The following is a 20902-nucleotide window of genomic DNA, read 5'->3' as shown; positions in this document are numbered from 1 at the left end:
TCCGCAGGGGTTGCAGTTTTATCACTGCGTAACACCCAAACAACCCAGCTTGAACTACAAATCATGGAACAAATTACTGCCACCGGTGTGTTTCACAAAAAGAAATGCACAAAGTTACAAGCATTTTGTGACATGGCATGGAAAATATGAACATATTTAGCGCCTTGTGGCCTACTCATAAGATAATTAAATTGAAAGCATTTTAAGACACTTTAAAATATTGCATAGACCCCAAAGGGGAGACTTATGAGAATATTTTCAACGAAAGAGGAAAAATACATCCATCGTCGTTAAAGGCTGGCGGCTTTTTTTCCAAGCAGTTTTACATTTGATTTGTTTTTTCTCCTTAAATAAATGACCAAAAATGTCAGCAACCTGTACTGTTTTTCCTCTAGAAAAACTATTTTTGCTCAAAAACAAAAGCCGTAATGAAGCCAGTCTGTTGAGCAGCACCAGTTTTTCTCGGGACACAAGAACTGGAAAGTAAATAGTAAAAGGTAATTGAGAGGTTTGATGTTTTATTGTAATGTTCCTTTAATTGCATTATGCTATGATTTATTATAATGAGCTTGGTGCAGGTGTTTTTAAAATGGCACAAGTTCTTGTTCAGATTTGTGCTTTTTTCTTTCTCACCAGAAAAAAACATTAAAGTTTGACAACGTATTGATTCAAATAATTTATTAACTGTTGCAGAACAAGTATAAAATAGTTCAATACAAGGAATATCCTTATTTTTTTAATAAAGCACATCTTTTTGCACAGATCACCTGAAACATCCACAGCAGCACAAGTGTGGTTACAGCAAAAAAAAAAACAACATAAAACAATAAAAATAAATCTGCAACTCAATCTGTTCGGGTACAAATGAGCAAATTGCACACAGTCAACACTGTGAGGAATAAATACAGGTGTTAAAGGCATCAGAACTACTTTTACTGCTGAATTCATCTTCTTATTTAGTATTTCCACACAAAATAAAACATAAATTGCCCTTAACTCACGTCAGAGTAGCCAAACACCTGGCTCTTGTCACGAATGAATCTCTAATTCTTCCCGTCGAAACATATCTTGTGAGCAGAATTGCACATGAAGAAATATTAGATTAAAACCTGGTGAAACCTAGCTTTAATAAGGCAACGTTTTCCACAGAAACAACAAAGTGCCCTTAAATCTGCTTAATAAAATATCCTAATATGCCAGAGTCGGTTAATTTTATATAAGGCTCATAAAATAAAAAACAATTTTGTGAATAAAATATTAGACAAAAGTCAGTTCAGTTAATATTTGCATCTGAAATAAAAAAAAAAAAGCTAATTAGATCAATTGCAAATACTGTCACATAAATATGCTGAGTTGCGGACATCACAAAGGGTTATCACTGTAAACAAATATCTGAACTATGCACGTAGAGATAACTTGTGTTTTTGAAAAAACGTTTAAAAACTAACATTTTGTTTGTCCTCACATTTCTAGTTCCCATGCATTGTGTAAAGCAGGTGATGTTACACTGTGCAGACGACATCAAAGTGAGCAGATCTGATCTCAGAGGCGGGTGGTGGAGCCCCTTGGTCATGTGCTTGTAGGTGCAAATACAGTCACGAATGATGCTTCACATTCCCAGTTAATGTCAACAGTTGCCGTGTTCCAGAGGTCAGGATCCTTCACTCTTTTCAACACAACAGGTACTTGTTATCACAGTATCACAGATCCGTCAATTTCTTACTTCTGTCCTTTCTTGTCTCCTTTAAACTCGTCCGCCTCGTTCTCTTCACAGCTGCCGGCGCTGGAGAAAATCCTGGGTTGTGACTGAGTGCTGAGGTCCAGCAAATCAAAGGAATCAGAGGAGAAGAGGCTGTCCTCGCTGACCACACTGGAGGGGCGGCTGCGTCGGCCCTCAGTGTCCCCCGAGGGCCGCAGGAGCTGCTGGAGGGACTCGGGGAATATTGCAGGTGCCAAACAGTCAGGTGAATTGGGATTGTCAGGAAGATCCAGACTGCGGGAGAACTTGCCGTTACGTTTCAGAATGCCTTTCCGCCTCCTTACTGCCTCTGTTCGCATGTTGGGACTCTCTTCTGCAGCTGGGAAAGTCTTGTGGGAACCTGACTGACCTGCATCGCTCTCTTGCACTCTTTCTCCAGAACAACTCCGATCAGGGGCTAAGTTATAACCCGACCCCCGACTCTTTAGTATTCCTTTCTTTGGCATCTTAGAAGAAGGCTGACTGAACGTAGGCGGGTGAGGAAGGGTTTTAGACAAGACATCGACACGCGTGTGAATAAGTGTGTGCGTCCGATGCGGGTGAGGGAGAGTGTTGCACGTCTGGGAGGAAGAGTTTTCCTTTGGAGAGTTGTGGAAGACTGAATCTAAACTCCTCTGGTGCTTCAGTATGCCTTTGGGTTTTCTTCTTTCTGGGGTGGAAGTGGCCACCGGAGCCGGAGACACAGCTGCTGAACCGACATCAGTGCAGGCTCCCATGGCGGTCTGTGGAATTGCATTCTCCTTGCGTGACTTTCTGAGGTTTGAAGCCCCTCCACGGACCCTTGCTCCTCCTCCACAGTCATTTTTTAAAGGTAAACTGAAGTAAAACGAGTTTGATGTCAGCTGAGGACGACAGGAGGAGTCCGAAGTCCTGCTTCCAGGGTCAGATGTCATTTCGCCAGCTTTGCCGACCTGATTCTGCCAGTCGATGTAGCGGGCCAGCAAGGGGGAAGGGCATTCTTGGTGCGGAGCCGTGGGGCAGTCACATACACTCTCATCGTAGCCCCAGTTTACCCACCAGTGGTGGGCTACATCCTCTATCGTGGCCCTCTCATCTGCACGTACCGTCAGCAGCCAGTCGATGAGGGCACAGGCGTCTGGGAGGAAAAGATCAACAGCTATTTAAAGAGGCTTAACACAAAGCAATCACACCCGATACGGCATAAAGACGTTTTTATTGGAGGTGAACGTTTTATTGATTTACCTGAAGGCGGGTTGGGTCTGCAGTAGCAGCCTTGGCTGATCTGCTCAGTCAGTTTTTTGTGATTGGCCCCATCAAAAGGCATACTGCTATAGACTAGCGCATACAGCAGCACCCCGAGAGCCCAGCAGTCCACCTGACACGCAACAAGAGTAAAATAACGTCTTCTATTAAAACAGTGAGCTTTATGAAACTGCAACACTGCGAGAAATATCAAAGCAAAGAAATATGTTTTGGCATTGATCTTTGTAAAGGGTTTGCTTGTGAGTTCATATTTTTTATTATCTATTTGGAGAGATCACTTTCAGTGGGTGCATTCTGACAAATAAACCTGCACACACACTTTTTATTCAAACCTAAGGCTGCTGTGATTTTTATCATAAAATGCAGGCTAACAGCAGCAAAACGCAGACGAAACACAGAATGCAGAACACATGGAAAGTAACAATGCAATGAAGTTATTCACGTAAACTTAAGTTATGCTCGAGCAGGAAATCCGGTGGAACAACAAAAGCTGACGTAGAGCAGAGAAGGAAATAACACAACAGGAAGAAAGACAAGGGATGTGACTGAAGGAAACTGGGAAGTATTATTACGCATAGAGGATATTGAGCGATTCACTGTCAGTGAAGTATCTGAAAAATGATATAACCACATATGTGGAAGAACAAACATATACACAATCTACACATTCTATTCACATATAACTAAAAATCAGAAAGAAAAAAGGCAGAACTAAGGCTGTTCAGGAAGATATCTGGAAGATCTATAATTGGGATCCTATCCATGATGAGATTGATGAAATCGAAAGTGATTTGCTGCCATAAGAGGTAGTGACGGGGAAACTATTTCTAAAAACACTCTAAAATGCTTTAGAGCATTTAGAAATCCCAAAATTCAAACAATATTTTTATCTATCCTACAGAAATTACACTCCCAGTCTACATTCCCAGTGTAATCGGTGTTTTAGGCCACCGTGTTGACTGACCCACCTCTGGTCCGGTGTACGGCAGCCCCTTGACTATCTCTGGAGCAGCATAGAGAGGACTTCCACAGTAGGTCTGCAGCAGGGAGCCCGTCTGGAAATTATTGGAAAGGCCAAAATCGGCGAGCTGCAGAGAGAAGACGGCAAACAAAACAACAGATTCGGATTATAGCAGTTTATTTTCCTCCCTCCTATACGACATAGACAATAAACACAATAACATTATAAAAACGCAAACTTTCTGCTCGAGTGTACACATTGCCAAACATTCAAACTACCCCTCACATCCTGGAATCTGGATTCCTTTTCAGTGACTATTCTCTGCGAATTTGGAGTCGTGCACTGAAAGCACAACAACTCACAGCTATTTTAAATGGTCCAAAAATAGCCCCGCGAAGATTTTTGTCAGTTAATGTGCGAGCAGGGAAAGAGGAAGAGCCAAAAACATCAGCCTGGCGCTGCTTGCACGCTTACGTAACGGAACAACCACTCATCCGGGCTGCGAGGAGACATAACCACACACACGGTGCCCCGACTCTATCTGAAGAGATTATTAACATGCACACCAGCCCACTGTCACAAGCTCTGGTGTTAAAAATACATGGCAACATTTTTTCCATCACAACAACAGAGACCTAAATACAGAAGGTGACATTGTGTATACAACGTAACTCTGTGGTCTTTATTTATTTATACAGTGGCAATAGCAGTGTGTGTTTAGTGTGTGTTTGTGATGCATGGTCATAACGTTCCTTCACTTGTTCCATCTGGGTTTTAGACGTCTCAGATGGCTTAACGTGATGCCAAAGTTTATTAACAGATGAAGGAAACATTAGAAAGACCAAAAGAACCAGCTCAATGCCAACGTAAAAATATTAGAAATGAAGCTCTGCAAAATACGAAAACCTGAGCAGTATATCAAAACTTTGAACCATATGTACTTTGCTGTTTTGTCTGCAGTAACATATACATTAAAGTGTTATTGATTGCACATTTAGGCCAATGTGAGGTTTAATGTGATATGTCAACATACTGTCAAATTCAGTAAATTAGATCTATGTCCTGATGACTCTTGCTTGTCAGATTAAAAGTACCTTTTGATAAATAACGACATTTAAGCAGGTATTAAGTTTTTCAAACCACATATCTATTTTGTCATTGGTCTGATGTAATATTTTAACCTTAAATGTTGTGTTTTTGTTAGCTTTGAGCAGAAAATCATTATGATTAAGAGAAACACAGATGTTAAAATGCAAGTCTTTGAACTCATTTATATAATATGTTTCATTTGGTGATAGGCTTATTAAAATGAACAAACCTTTTCAATAATATTCTAATTTATTGAATGGGTCTGTATTAAAACTTTGATGAGCTTCAACCAGGTTGTTCGGAAATGTTACTTGCTCTGGAAAGTTTTCTTCTTTCACTTTCACTCAGCGAAAGTGATCAATTGTCATCATAATTTGCTAATTTTCCTGAAGTATTCACTGCAGTCAGACACAGCAAAGCACACAGCAGTCTAAACTGACCCAGACTCAAAGTTATTTAAAACATGCCTCAATGTTCCTGTTTTCTTACTCATGCCATTATTAAGCATTTTTTCTATTGTGCAGACATAAGACAAACACATGAGTGTTGGTCATTTCCTGCAGCACATGCTGCTGAGAGGTCAGTGTGGTGAGCTTGTTTAGGTTGGGTAAGTAATGAATGAAGAACTGCTGGGAAGTCTGCACATACTGCTTTTTTTTTTTTTTTTTACATTTTTTTAACTGTCTGCCCAGATTGCTGCTGGATTCTTTGCGTTCCCCTTTGGCCATGAACAGCGCCCATATAAGGCCAGTAACGTCCAGGCAAGGCAAGAAAACATCCCCTGGGTAACTTTATAAGACTCTGCACAATGTTTATCGGGGTTCGGTGGGGATAATATAAAAATAACATTGTCTTTACCGTGGGGATAAAGTCTTTACATATATGTTCAGAATGTTCACCTTTTTTCGACTTAATGATGTTTTTCCAAATATGATTTGCTGGATTTGCTTAGCCTTACCTTTACATTTAAATCTTGATCTAAAAGGATGTTCTCCAGCTTAAGGTCTCGATGCACGACACCATTCTGCAAGAGAGCGGAGACAGAACACGAGAACGTTGAGGAAGGTTATCAGGCAGAGAAATAATTAGTTTGGGCTTTTTTTTTTTTTATCGGCCGATGACTCAATCTCCTGACTGGTGCCAACAAGTCAGGAGACATGTGGAGTCTGGAAAATCGGAGGCAAAAAAAACCAAAAAAACGTTCAGCTCCTTTAGGAGGAAAGGTTTGTTGAAGGATTGAGTGTTTCCATAGATACCGATTTGGCAGGGATTCACAGGAAAAGACAAGGCCTCAATAGATATGTATGACCACCCAGGAAGTGGAGTGACGCAAAGAAACTCAGAGACTCCATTCTTTCATTAATTTCATCCTCTTTGGTCCACTTTTGTGAAGGAAATGACCCGTGTCTCCAGAATGTGTTTTCTGCACATAGTCAAAGTCTTTGTGCAAGTTTATTGCTATAAATGTTATTGTTCTCGTGAACATACAAAAACAAAACTGGTATATTTGATAAATCGGTTTATCCTTATTTTCACCATGGCTCGTTTTATGTAACAGAAAACTCTGGAAGTGCTGTAAATACCTCGGTGTGCCCTGCATACTTCTGTGGCACATTCAATTATTCATTCATGCCAGAACATTTGTTTCTATTTTAAGAGTATACTCAGGAGCAGCAGGACAAATTTCCTCCTCCCTCCAAACTGTAGGAGCTTGGATTTTAATTTGAGTTTAACATGTTGAATTCGTGAAAAATCAACAAGTAACAAACCATATTTGTTACTTCCAGCTCAGCTGACTATCAGGCACAACTCCTCGCTAGGCGCTGCTGTGTGTTAACCGGATTTAGGCATTTCCCTGGTAATTCCTGCTTTTTTTTGGCAAAGCTGCTAATTTAATGTTGACATCAACAACAGAAAAGAAGGATTTGGTTCCTCGCCAGTTCATAAAGGAGGTCGGTGAATATGTAAATATGTGACTGCGAACAGCAATCAGAGCCTAATGTGCTCCAAAACCAGAGAGATCTGAAACTAAAGTCAGGTTTCAGCACAGTATTATGATTAGGATTTAGTGGATTTAGCATTACAGTATTTACTGACGCTCAGCTGAATACTCGGCACGTGTGTTCATGTGTTGCCCCAGTTTATACTCAGTTTCTGTGGCACATCTGAGGAGCGTATGCGTGTCTGACCTTGTGGCAGTAGTGGACGGCAGAAGCAATCTGCCTGAAGATGCTTCTGGCTTCTGTTTCCGGCAGTCGCTTCCTCTCCTGTATGTAGTCGTACAGCTCCCCTCTGCTGGCGTACTCCATCACTATCACAATCTTATCCCGGCTCTCGAAAACTGTCAACACAGCACGCAAGAAAGGTTTTTACAGGCAGGGGTTTCCACATATTTTTCATGATCTAATTCCAGACTTTTCAGGACTTAAATTAGGGGAGTTCTCAGACCCAATTTGATTTTTTTTTTACAGTAAATATAGAAATTAACTGAGTTTACTGTAGATATTTCTGTTGACCTGTGGGTTCACACAAAAAACTGGATTTAAAATTAATCTAAAAAAGATTTTGTCCATCCATCTAGATTCTATATCCATCTAGATCCATCCATCTAGATTCTAGATGGATGGACAAAATGTTTTTTAGATTAATTTTCATGGGCTTGTTAAAACCAAGGATGAAAACCCCCCTTTTTTTTCACTCCGATGATTTGTGCAGTCAAATATCAATGAAATTTAATTTCAACTATGGATAATAGATGCAAAATGCTCAGAAAAAGGGTGTGTCAACCTTTAAACGTTAATTTACTGTGCTATTTGTCATGATACTCAGCTCTGCAGAGTTCTAAATGTAGAAATTTTAAAAACTATCTAGATCCATTTGGGTCAATTTTCAGGTGGATTTTGCGCATTATGGAAAAATATGGAGAAATTATGCGCGCCAGATAAAGTCAATAAAGTCATACAGTAATAATAAGTGTTGATGCAATTTAAGCCATATTGGGAAAAAAAAGCTCTTTTAAATGGGCAGTTCAGGAAGCCATCTAAATCACTAGACAAACAGATCAATCTTAGTTATTGTTGTTTTTGTCTTCAAGAACAATGAACATGAGTAACAATGACGAGAAAATATCTATGTGAACTGAGTAACTGTGACTTGAATACGTGATTTTTACGCCTCCCTCTGCTTATGCAACACGGCCTTACCCTCAAGGAAGCGTATGATGTTGGAGTGTCGGAGTGAGGAGGTGATCTCAATCTCTCTCTGGATGTGAATCCGATCCAGATCGTCGGTGATGCGTTCTTTTCGGATCGACTTGATTGCCACCTGGGAATGAAAACATACAACTGAGTATAAAAAAAATATTCAAAATGAATTTCATCTCTGGAAAGCTTGTTCTGGAGGAACCACATGGGAAGCTGGGTGATACGGTTCATTTTTCCTTTAACTTCTGAAAATCAGTATAAGCTTATGTGCATACTAGAAGCACAGATATACACACTCTCTTGCACAAATAAAATCTGTGGATATTAGAGGTGATTATGTTGGTTTTAGAGGCTGCTGTCCAGGGAAGCGAGCGCGCTCAGAAGCAGAAGGTTGACAGCTGTGGAGTTAGCACTCCTCTTCTTTAATCCCAGGCACAGGCTGTACCCCAATGCAGACGCCCCCCCCCCCCCAACCCCAAACCTCCTGAATCCACACATACAGGAGCACCACCACAGATCTCCCCCAACACGAGCCACTAAACCTCTCCGGATAGAGGAACTCTTACAGAAATAGCACGAAGGAGAGGAGCAAAGAGCGGACGTCAGAATTGAACTTTAGATTAATACACACCACAGGAAGTGCACAAACAGAGCTGACATTTAAACACACAGACGACACATCGGCCCCCTGAGCGTCCTCATGTTTGAACTAGACCCCTCCTTTCCAAGGTCACTGCCATAGCATTCTCAGCTGCTGAAAAAATGTCTACGGGACAACGGGAAGACACGATTCACACGCTCCGTTAGCTGCAGTCGTGCAAGGCGAACACAAGCCGCTGAATTCCTGCGAGTGGCCTGACCTTCCATAATTGATGAGGAAGCTATGTAATGAAGGGAAATTGCTGCTTTTTGGGAATGCTTGGCATTTTCGACGGTCAAACTAGAGACAGAGACATTTTCCCACATTAGCTGAGACTTTGTGCTGAAGTGAAGTCGCCATTGCTGGGCTGCAGTCTGCAGTCCATGCTGAGCAGTTATCAGCTGAATGGCACTTGTCCAGTGTTGGCTAGCTAGTGATTTGCTGACCTGAATAGCCAGAGCAACAAGAGGAAAGAAAGAGAATAGTGTGACAAGTGGAATTCATTAGTTGAAGTCCTTTTTTTCACCATTTAAATGCAATAGACAGATTTTTTTTGTGTGTGAAATCAATCAAACTTACTTCAGATATAATTTGTTACCTGTAAAGCAATGTGTGTGTGTGTGTGTTTTTTTTTGTGCATTCGTTTTCCTAAATTATTGTAAATCAATATTTAATTAAGATAGAGTCTCTCCTTCCAAAAACAAGTTTCCACGGACACTTATTTTTGGAGGTGTTTGTTCCACAGTATGGGAAAACACTGCATGGATAGCAGGAAGATTTGTCAACAATAAAACACATGGAAGTGATTTGTGAAGAGGATTGTCAGTTTTCTTGTGTGTCTATAAAAACTCTGTTTTTGTGAAATCCGGCAGTGAAAATCTATACTTCGTTACCCAGGTGTGTTTTGTTGTCACAGTATATCTAGTAGGAAATTACACAAAGCAAATGGATGGCTGAAATGAGATACTGAATCAAATTAAGCAAAAATGTGAAGGACAGAGCAGGACAAATTACAGAGCAATAACAAGTTGTGTTTTGCTGTCAGCATTAGCCACTGAAAATGTGCATAAAGAAGGCATTGCTCACCCCTTTTCGACAAGTTTCAATAGGGGGAGATTGAGAATGTGTGCGCTTGTATGAGCTCACTCTGCTGTGTGCAGATATCAGAAGCACCGCTGCGCCTCATTGTTCTTCCATATAATGAGCTGAGTGACAAATTCTGAGATTAAAATCGCTGCTTCACAAATGCAGGAAACATAAGCTGCCACTTGCATGAGTCACCAAGAGCTGATCAGGGTTGTGCTTGAAGTGAGAGCAAAAGAGGTAGAAACCCAGAGGCTATTTCGGGGTGAGAGTAACAGGAGTTTACAGCCCCATCCTCCTTTCCCTTCTCTGCAGGAGGCTGAAAAATTGACATGGTTTTTTGAGTGATTGTGCGTCAAGTCATTACTGAAGTCTAAGATTTCCTGACATGGACATACATGGAGAGGCACACATATGCATCCCAAGAGTCACTAAAGCATCTGCGTAAGATTTAGCTGTGGGATTAGACGGGAGCGTTGCCAAACAGACCCTGGACCTCAGGGCTCGGCTAAACACAGAGCCTTAAGCTGTTCCTTTCATAGCCAACAATTACAAACTGTGCTATGTGCTGCTTACAGGGATCTGGACCAAGACAGACACACTGTAGTAATTTGACACTAAAGGAAATAGGTCTTCATCATCTCACTCAGGGTGGATGCAGAGGATTTGGCTTTGGGATTCTATTAAAATATGCCGAGGTGTTCACATGGAGAAAACAAACAAACAAAAAAAATACATAATGCAATTAGTGGTAAATGTGGAGATCCTTTTTGCCATGTTCTTCTTTCGCGATTTGAAAACCTGAAGAAGTTGGATTTGCAGTTTGCTCCAAGTCATGTAGGGAAAATCAGACATTGAAAAAGAGTTGGTGGGAAGATCACAGTGTTAAAAGCAGAACTATTCTGGAAGTGAACTTTTCAAGACTTGATATAATACCTGCAGCTGTGGTTACGGTGTTTTTATTAATTTGCAGAATCACTCGGGTGCTGAACACAATGCACTTTTCACGTTTCTCTTCATTTAGAAAAATGTAAAGCATGTATAATTTAACTTTTTCATCAAAAATGATGACCATTTTTCTGCTGGTCAAACCTATCAAAATACATTCATGTCCGTTGTTCTAACATGTTGGAACATACAATAATTATAAACAATTTTTCCAAGCCTCTGTTTGGTGTAAAGACAATGGTCCTGCAAGATAATGCAAAACAGAACTGTTGTTTTTCTTTTTTAAATACTGCATTACAACTTAGGACCTGTAAACATCTGATACAATTGTGTATTAAGGAATAAAACATATCAGACACATTTATAATTAGCCAAATCTTAATCCGAATCCTTCATTTTTTTGTCTTTGAATTAGTTTTGTTCCAATCCTGTGATGTTTCTTTCACGTTGGTAATTCTGATCCCAAATCTAAAACCACCGTCTCATCTTCAATTTGCTCTAAAACGCTCCTCTACCTTCTCCTCCTCTCCCTCTGCCCTTTTTGCTGAGCTCAAACAACGGCCCCTTAGCCTTGTTTCCAAAAATAATGTCCGTTTTGTTTCAAAAAAATCCTTGGTATGCGCTGGCTAATGGCACAAGGAATTCTGCATTTTCCCCATGTCCCAACAAACCCTCTCACCCTGTTCACACACACACGCACACACACACACACACACACGCACGCACGCACACACACACACACACACACACACACACACACACACACACACACACACACACACACACACACACACACACACACACACACACAAATACACTCTAGCTCTTCATGCCTTGTTTTCTCCCATCCCAATTAGATGCTTAGGGTTAGAGGTGAAGCAACAAGCACAAGATCCAAGCTCTAATTTCCCAAAAGCTTCCCACTACTGGCATGTGTTTGTTTTCCAAAACGGAGGGTAGAGGTATAAAGCACTGAGCCTCTTGGTGGTCAGATTGCAGTAGAATCAGCAGAAATCCACTATTAAAACAAGTCATCTGCCCACTGTCAGAATCTGCAGTTGGGAAGTAAAATAGATAATATCTGTCAATCCATAAGACGGGTTTTTGCTGGTTTCCAGTGAACTGGGTCAAACCACTGTTGGAGGCCGATTGCAGGGTTCTTACACCCCAAACGCTGAGTGAGTCAGAGCAAAGGCATTTCAGCCTGGCAGAACAGGAAGCAAGTATTCAGCATCAATAATTAAGAACCACAGCAAGCAGATATAGACACAGGGACCACGACACACCCCTGGCACAACAGAACAACATCTAGTATGTATTTCTGTTTTGTCCTTCATCTGACCCCCTTTTGTATGTTCATCCCTCGCTCCATCATCTTGGACCTGGGATTCATGTGCTTAAAAATATGAACTCAGAAACAATTTGGTTGTTTGAACAATGTGATCCTACAGAGATTTGCATTTAATTACTTTGTTATCAAACATTTTGGTTTGGTGAACCACCCCGTGATTATCAACTCACCTCCCATTTGTCCTTCCTTTAAAAAAAAAAAGAAAAAAAGCTTTCTAAAGATACCCCTGTAACATTTCAAAAACTGGTTGCTTCACACAGCTACAGCTACATTTTACAGACTATTTTCGTGTATAAAATCTAAATCCTACAACTGCTACTCACTGTTCTCATGCTGGCTCTCTCCACCGCTTTTTTGACTTTGCCGTAGGTGCCTTTTCCCAGCGTCTCCATCACCTCATAGCGGTGCTTCAGGTTGTGCTTATGCTGGTGCTTCTTCACTTCCACCGGCGCTACCGCCGCGGCCAGGTCCGCCTTCCTTTGCCTCCTGTCTGCGCTGCACGGGTGACCGCTGTCCGTCCCCCGGAGCTGCTCGCCGTGGTGGCGCTGCTGCTGCTGCTGGTGGTGGTGGTGGCCGCTGGACGCCGAGTCCTGCAGGCAGCCGAGCTCGGAGAGGTGGCTGGTGTTCATCGCGCCTCTGCTGTGCGCCTCACGTCTGCCCATCCTCCCCTGGGCACGGAGCGCAGCTGTCAGGAGCTTTCACCGGATCCCCAAATTGTACAGAGTTTTGTTGCGAAAGCTGGCGCAGGGAGGCTTGGAGTTGCCCATATAGAGAGTTATAGGAGCAAGAACGAAATCGCAGCGCAGACAAACACGCTAACAAAGATCTGAGTCATCCTGACAGCTACTGTTATTTCGGTTTCTCTCCCAGCTTATGAGCTCAGCAACAGGAGCGTTGGGGACCACATGGTCCACAGAGATGGGTGGGTGGAGCCTCATTATTCCAGCATCCCTGCGCGTCACGCCCATCAGGGAATCATTTTGGGTTTTCCGAGGACTCATTCTTGGCTGAGCAGCACACGAGAAGGGAAATATGTCCGGAATGTGCTGCCCTGCCGGTCAGATTGAACCCACTTCCCCCCCCCACATCACTCAGCCGTGTTTCCTGATCAGAGAAAGTAAGCCTTACTCATTTATCGTCTTATACTATATTAAAACGAAAGTTTATGAGGGGGAAAAAAGCATATCGTTGTGTAAAATTAGCTAGACGTAGAAGTTGATCAAAAATTCAACTTTAAATAAATTTATTAAATAACCTCTTAATTCATATGTAATTCACACCTGAGGGGGTTAATTGAACTTACTGATAATACATTTAATGATCCCTTTGCCTTTTTTTTAATAGATAAAATTAGACACAACAAACAAAAACCAATATAAACTTCACAAAAAGTTAATAATTTCAAGAGCAGAAATCTGTAATACATATCCAATCCAGTCATTTTACTGCTATGAAGATGCACATTAAAATGTGCCTCTTATTTTTTGAGAACTGCTGCTACATTGAACCTAAATGAGCCCGAGATGCACAAATGTAGTCACATAAGTTTCTCACACTTTTCTGTCAAATGCATCTCTAGGTTAACGTACCTCCTTAAAACCAGTGTGAAGTCACATAAAACCAAAAGGTGATTATAACATAATCATAGTAAAAAGTTGTGCATATAAGTGGATTGATAAAAAAAAGACGGTGAAACTCGTTCATTACACATCAATGCAACACACAATATAATATTTTAAATAGCATTTAAAGGTAGCGATTACTGCCCCAGCAAATTTTCACATTATCTTGTTTTAATTTTGTTTTTTGCTAGCATCTCCATGATGTGTGACTGTTTTTTCTGAATAAAAAAATTCATATAAATGAAATCGGATGGTGCAATAAACACTCAAATTTCAATCAAAAACGTCTTTATTGAAAGCTTATGCGATCATGTGAACTGTTGGTATGCTAAATATTAGAAACTTCAACAAAAAGCAGTGAGACTAAACAAGAACTATTATCTTTATATCCATAAATGTATCAACATGAAAAAAAGGAACAATTTAGAAGGTTACAGAGACATTAATCTGTCTACGACGCACGGAGCTGACAGCCGAGCGTCTGTGTCTCGGTCCCAGCAGTCTGACAGCAGCTCCTTCAGCCCAGATCCCTGAAAAAGGTTTAGTTGGTTTACAGTCAACGTGTCATACTGTTGATATTCAGCCACACAACCATGAGTGAGGGCAAAGTCTCGGCTAATACCTGTGGTAACATCTCCCAGTTTCCAGGAATGGAGGGTCTCCTGTCCATCTCAGACACAAACAGGATGAGCCTCTCCAGTGTTACATTGGCATCCAGCTCCAGTTCATAAGGCAGGAGATGCTCTGGAACAGCGCCCCCTGTAGGTGACAGTGTTTGCACAAACTGAAATGAATTTAATCTGTAATCTGTTTGCACAATATGAACTGTCTTGCACAATTTAGGATTTTGAAGAACATAAATATGGAAAACAAGTTTTAAGCAGCCAACCTATCGGATATAGTCTGGGTTTCTGCTTTCTGTGTAGCACAAAATCCTGAGAGTGCATTTTTGACATTTCTGTGCACATATTGGAAAACAGAAAAAGAGCGTTCAATCAGTTTAAAGTTTTTTTTATTATAATTTTTTTTTTTACTAAACCACCTGATGTGTGCACAAACTGCATAACTAGGTGGTTTTAGAACTATCTAGGGAGGGACTTCTGAGGAGATGAATATTTCTTACAGGTGTTTTGTCACATGCTCGTAATATTTAGAACTTTTATAACAAATGATTAAGAAATGAGGGCTGCACAGTGGCACAGTTGGTAGAGCTGTTGCCTTGCAGCAAGAAGGTTCTGGGTTCGATTCCTGGCCCGGGTCTTTCTGCATGGCGTTTGCATGTTCTCCCTGTGCGTGCGTGGGTTTTCTCCGGGTACTCCGGTTTCCTCCCACAGTCCAAAAACATGACTGTTAGGTTAATTGGCCTCTCCAAATTGCCCCTAGGTGTGAGTGTGTGTGTGCATGGTTGTGTGTCTCTGTGTTGCCCTGCGACAGACTGGTGACCTGTCCAGGGTGACCCCGCCTCTCGCCCGGTACGCTAGCTGGAGATAGGCACCAGCAACCCTCCCGACCCCACTGAGGGACAAGGGTGTAAGAAAATGGATGGATGGATGGATTAAGAAATGAAAAGCTGAGTTAAAGGGTGAACTCCTGTGGTCCGTTTGAACATTCAGTCCTGGAGCACCACCTTCTGGTCAACACTTTATAGCATCAAAACCTCATTTATAAAGATCTTTTTCACCTGAAGGCTGAATTTAAGGGCATATAGTTCAATATTTTTGTCATGTCATATTTATGTAGAATAAATCCAGATCAGGTAGTCCCTGGACCCCAGGGCTAATTGCTAATCCAAGAAGGGCTAAGACAAAATCAAACTCAAACATGATGATGATTAAAAGGTTAAAAAAATCAATTGTGAAGTTGTTTTAAGATCCTAGAAGACTCCACTTTGATTTTGACTACTCTTTTACTAGATGTTGGCTTCAACTTTCAGTGAATTAATCTGGATAGTAAATGAAGATGGCACAAGGTACCGCAGGTAATGTTTCAAATGTTTATAACAACTTAATTTCATATAGAAAATCCCAATCTGTCCCATTATAAAATATTAGAAATAACATATAATTTTTTTTACTGTGGTTGTTTAAACTGGCCTACACTTTAACCCAAACAATAACGGCAAAATTGGTCACTAAATAGAGACAAACTTACAAATGGGTTCATGTTGTTGCAAAATTGTGTCTAACCAACTAGTAAATCTGAAATTATTCTGGGTTTGGTGCAAAAAAAGTCTCCTAAAGTCGGTTCTCTGATCCAAAAAATCAATACATTACTTTGGCTATAACAGCAACTTACCTGTAAACAAATCGGAGCAGCGCATCCCTATCTCCCACAAAATCAGACCTAAGGCATAGATGTCGCCCTGCAGGAGAAATGAGCTGCTGCTGAGGTTCACAGAGCCCTCCAGGATCTCAGGGGACATGTAGTTGAGTGTGCAAAACTGAAGATGACCCTGTGAATTTAAAAAACAAGCATGGATCCTTTTAAGCCCTTGAGTAGACATAAAATCGGTCACCTCACGTTATATTGTGCAGATCGTTTCTTTTCTGTTGAGTTTTTTTTTTTTTTAATGACATGATTTTTGATTCCCAACAAATTATCTCACCGTCGTGGTTGTGGAGTGGTTCCTCCAGAAGCGATGTTCTGAACAAGAACGCAGGATTGTGGAGGATCCAAAATCGCACAAGACACAAGTCCCGTCTGCTCTGACCAGCACGTTGGAGCTGCTGAGGTCTCTGTGGGCAACGGGAGGTTTGTGCACATCTGTGCAAGAGAAAGACTCAGACATTTCAAATGCATCCTTTTAGTCACATTTTCCTGCAATGGTTTGTATCCTGCACAGCTGCAGTTGTAAACATTTGCGAGAGCCATGTCTAGATTTCTGGATAATTTGCTGATGATAAATTGTTAAAAGTTGTTTTGTTTTTTTTCTTATTAAGTGGTATGAGCTGAAAGATGCTTGGCAGTGAGATTTACGATGAACCCAACCATATAAGCCAGCCTCACCGTGCTTGAAGTTTTATTACATCCTCCTTATTATTGTTGGAAACATTAGCAAAAGAAGTAAAAAAAAACAAAACACATTTCTCTGCTGCATGAAAGAGAGGGGATATTTTGATAAGTTATCACATTATATCTCAACTGGGTATCAGTTGTCTATGGTTTAAAGAGGCATTTGCTTGTGAAGACGTGATTAATGTAACTCTTTCAGAATCACCTTGATTTCTGCACACTACATGCAAATTTATACTTTTTTTTGCAAACCCTTTAAAAAATGTAGTATTTTTGCTAAACCATGCGGTAGGAATCCATATTTCATCACTCGGCTAATCAAGTTTCTGTAACAGTTTTTGGTTAGAAGGAACACGTCATCGTTTAAGTGCCGTCAGATTCAGCTCTCTAGCGTGAATGCTACAATGTGAACATGCAGACATAATTTTGTGGTGTTGGATTCTGGCCAGTACCATTGCTGCGGAGGTCAGAGTGGAGGTAGGAAAGTCCCTCCGACAAGGACTGGCACAGCCTCATGGTCAGCATCCAGCTGCTGGCGTGTTTACACAGAAAGGAATGAAGAGAACCCTGAAATCAAAGACAAGACAACTGTCCAGGACTCAAGGAGTTTGGGACTCAGTCCAGAGGATTAAAAAAAAAGAGAGAGACAATATAAATCCAGCTAAACTGTCCACATTCAAAATAAAAATAAAAGGAGGGATGAAGATTACTCTTGGATCTTTCTCTTTGTTTACCCCAACCAAACCTTTTATGCAGCTCAGAATGGTTAATATGAAAGGACCTGTTCATACTCACATGTTCAGCGTACTGGAGCACAATAAGCAGGCTGCTATTGTCTGGTTTCCTCTCCGTGCCTAGAAACTGGAGAATCCTCTCATGCTTCATCAGTGGAAGCTCATAAACCTCCTTTTCATTCATAAATTGATGCTTCCCGTTTGCAGCGTACACTTTCACAGCCACCACACTTCCCCTTTGCTTCCCTTGATAAACAGTTGCAAAATGCCCCTGTCCAAGAACCTGTAAAAAAAAAGAAACAATGAAAAAGCTATCATGACTTAATAAAATGGCTGGAGAACAGGAAAACATTCACTGTCAGACTTACCCCCTGCAGTTCAATGTCTGTAATCTGGTTCTCTGAAGCTTTTATTTGACAGGAACACGTTTGTTGGATATTATAGTCCTGACAGGTCGACTGCAGATACTCCTCTAAAATTATATAAAACCTTTTAAAGTGGATTGGACAGACATGCAGGTGTATTTATTCTCTTTAAGCTGGCCTGACTAAACATCTGCTAAGATGTTGCGGAAGAGTAGCAAAGGTAAAGGGGAGTTATGTGTCAAAGATAAATACCAAGGACAGCGTTAGCAGAGAATGAAAGAGACTCAAGGTTTAGTGGAGACATCCTGAAAATGTCATAAAAATAAGATAAAAAGTTCAAACAATCACTCAGGAATTATTTATTGTTTTGTTTTGTTTGATATAAGAACAAAAAACATTTGTGTCTGTCTGTTTAGGTCATTGCACCGGTGGGATCAGGACAATAACTGGTTTGTTACTAAAGTGGCCATCAAGGTCCAGCTCTGTGTTGCTTTAACAAAGAAAGAGATCTGGATCTTCACCAGCGTATCTCAACCTACCTTCAATTTGGATCTTCATTTTGGCTGAAAAACAGGACAAAATGAAGAAGAGCAGTAAAGACTGAATATGAAGAAAGTAGTAATTAATCAATAAAAAAAATATCACATTCAGGTAAGACTTGCTATATACTTTAATAACCTCTAAAGCTTTACCAAAGTTTAAAGCATATACATTCTTTAGTTTACAAGTAAACATGATTTTTTTTCTCTACAAATTAACAAATGCAAAGTTATTTTTTTTATACCCAACATTGTTTAACTACACAATAAAATATTTTAAATGTATTATATTTATAACAAACTTTCAAGGTGACTCAAATCTCCATGAAAAACAATTAGAGTTTAACCACTATTACACTGTTGAGGCAAAGACTCCAATAGTTGGTACAACAGTGACTAATAAATGTGCTGCAGAAATTTTTCATGCATCTTTTCACTGGATATGTATTTTAAAGAAAAGTAAAAATTTTTATAACATATTTGAGGAATATTATTATTATGGAATACATAAGAAAACAACCTATTTATTTTTTATTTGTTATATTTTTATCCGGATAAACCACATCCAGTCAAAATAAGTTGTTCTTTAATGATTTAAAGTCTGTTCGTGACATTCAATGTCCCTAAATGTACATGGGTTCTGATTAATCTTTTAGGAGTAATCTCTGAAAATCTATTACTGAACCACAGAAGCAAATGAAGCTTTTAGAAAAATGCAAAAAGCACAAATAGGAAGCTATGTATAAAAGATGAGAAACATTAAAGTTTCTCCCAAATCCATTAAAGGGAAGCTTGAGATGGACTTTGGGTGTTGTGGTAATTCGACATGTTTCCGAAAACAAACAAACCAAAAAAAAACCTTCTAAAATCAATACACCAGAAAATGAAGCTTACTTTTTTCCTTGCAGAGTTTTCTCCACTTGACAGCAATAACAATGAGAACGGTGAGGAACAGAATCAACACCACCACCACTGCTTGTGTGATTTCAACTAAAAGAAAAGAAGCGCAAAAAACAAATACAGATACATTTCTTTTCTTTTCTTTTTTTATTTTTGTTTGAATTAGTCAAACTTTGTCAAAACAAAGGAAAAATTGCTTTTGGTGAGTACCTGCTGAATGGTGGTGGGTTTCTGGAGGCTGTTCTGGTTCTGGACTCAACGAGATGTTTCTGTTGCATAGGTCTGTACTGCATGTACATGTAACGAAGTTATCTATGAAGGGTGGTTGTGCCTTGCAGGTTTCATGCGGGCAAAGCATTTTTACCCTGTCGCACGCTAAAAAATAACAAACACATGAATAAGAATAAAGCATAAACACTCTTGATGCTTGAAAGAATTATTCCTTCATAATTCTTTGCTTTTGTGTGTTAAATTCACATAAATTTTGACAGTTTTTCTGTTAAATAACTTCCTGATTCTCTCGTTTGGGCATGGTGCTTTCTCACCGAGCGTGTCGACCTTCAGCTGGCCATTTGTGATTCGATAAATGGCCAAACAGCAGCCGGTGTTTTCACAGAGCTGCACGGAGCCAGTAACATTCCCAGCTGCAGAGTAGCCGTGGTTCTTTATGTTTGTCACTTGGAAAGCACAGCGTCTCTTCTGCAGGAAGGACTGGTGACATAATTGCAGAAAGAGACATTCTAGAATGACGAAGAAAGTGTTGATTAATAACTGAACCGGTGCAGGTAGGCATCCATCCATTGTTCTTGACGGTAAAACTGAAAATCTTCAGTCACTCAGAAAACTCTTCCTTATTTTTCCTTCAAAATGCATATCATGATTAAACCAGAGTTTGTTTGAATTTGTTTGAACTATTTGCATCAATTTATTTAAAGAATTATTCATGGACAATCTTAGTTTCAGGAGGAGACAGGATCATGCAACACATGCACAGACGGCTTTTGTGGTGTAAAACATGTACTAGCTCAATTATTGGAAAAAGTTATTCAAAAATTCTGATTGTGTAATCTATGTTATGGCTAAATGGCAATATGAAAGCATGCAGTGAAAATTTAAAAAAGAAAGAGCTTTAGTTCACTCACCCAAAGCCAGGAAAAACCACTTCTTCATGTCGGATTCAGACTGGAGGCTGGGAAGCTGGAAGTATCCTTTCTGAGAATGTCAGAGGAGTTTCCCACGTTTCATCACTCCCACTGACACACCTGCACTGTTATCCTTGTAGAAGGACACTGGTTGCCTTGAAGCCGCTTAAAGATACTCCCAGAGTCGTGGTTATGACTTATGGTTGTTACGAGAGTTCTACTAAATCTGAAGACGCTACAGAATTAATTCTTCCAAATTTTTATTTTCTTCTTTTTGAATGTAGAAGTAGCAGGAATAATAAAAAATTAACTGAATTTGCTTGAACTAGG

General features: G+C 40.2%; 2 protein-coding genes across 3 annotated transcripts; both read right to left on the bottom strand.

Annotated features, from left to right (window-relative positions):
- Positions 1-663: 663 nt before the first annotated feature.
- LOC103467463 (NUAK family SNF1-like kinase 1) lies at positions 664-13147 on the bottom strand. The gene is made up of 7 exons (XM_008413866.3): positions 12582-13147; positions 8237-8357; positions 7223-7374; positions 5992-6057; positions 3952-4071; positions 2963-3095; positions 664-2855 (listed from the first exon to the last, which is right to left on the bottom strand). The coding sequence occupies exons 1-7, from the start codon at positions 12918-12920 to the stop codon at positions 1720-1722; spliced, it is 2067 nt and encodes a 688-aa protein (XP_008412088.2). The 5' UTR covers positions 12921-13147; the 3' UTR covers positions 664-1719.
- A 1004-nt stretch (positions 13148-14151) lies between these two features.
- Positions 14152-20759, bottom strand: LOC103467462 (bone morphogenetic protein receptor type-2-like). Of its 2 annotated transcripts, XM_008413865.3 has the most exons (12): positions 20573-20759; positions 19976-20170; positions 19641-19805; positions 19425-19520; positions 18531-18554; positions 17995-18098; positions 17688-17909; positions 17345-17459; positions 16486-16643; positions 16176-16332; positions 14503-14639; positions 14152-14410 (listed from the first exon to the last, which is right to left on the bottom strand). In XM_008413865.3, the coding sequence occupies exons 1-12, from the start codon at positions 20598-20600 to the stop codon at positions 14312-14314; spliced, it is 1500 nt and encodes a 499-aa protein (XP_008412087.2). In that variant the 5' UTR covers positions 20601-20759; the 3' UTR covers positions 14152-14311. The 2 variants fall into 2 exon arrangements, with proteins under 2 accessions (XP_008412087.2, XP_008412086.2); XM_008413864.3 differs by having other exon boundaries at positions 19976-20759.
- Positions 20760-20902: the final 143 nt, after the last annotated feature.

This window comes from Poecilia reticulata, chromosome 7 (assembly GCF_904066995.2).
Source record: "Poecilia reticulata chromosome 7, P_reticulata-male-v2, whole genome shotgun sequence".
NCBI lineage: Eukaryota > Metazoa > Chordata > Actinopteri > Cyprinodontiformes > Poeciliidae > Poecilia > Poecilia reticulata.
Note: the sequence above shows the minus strand (reverse complement) of the source record. Positions and strands in the feature narration are given on the sequence as shown.

Excerpts from the sequence above, each read along its gene's own strand:
- LOC103467463 (XM_008413866.3), bottom strand. The coding sequence starts at position 12,920 with ATGGGCAGACGTGAGGCGCACAGCAGAGGCGCGATGAACACCAGCCAC. Across the intron at positions 7,375-8,236 it reads CATCATACGCTTCCTTGAGG|TTTTCGAGAGCCGGGATAAG; the intron begins GTAAGGCCGTGT and ends CTGTGTTGACAG. Across the intron at positions 4,072-5,991 it reads ATCAAGATTTAAATGTAAAG|CTCGCCGATTTTGGCCTTTC; the intron begins GTAAGGCTAAGC and ends TTCTCTCTGCAG.
- LOC103467462 (XM_008413864.3), bottom strand. The coding sequence starts at position 20,231 with ATGGATGGATGCCTACCTGCACCGGTTCAGTTATTAATCAACACTTTC. Across the intron at positions 19,521-19,640 it reads AACCCACCACCATTCAGCAG|TTGAAATCACACAAGCAGTG; the intron begins GTACTCACCAAA and ends CTTTTCTTTTAG. Across the intron at positions 14,640-16,175 it reads CTGCTCCGATTTGTTTACAG|GGGGCGCTGTTCCAGAGCAT; the intron begins GTAAGTTGCTGT and ends TGTCACCTACAG.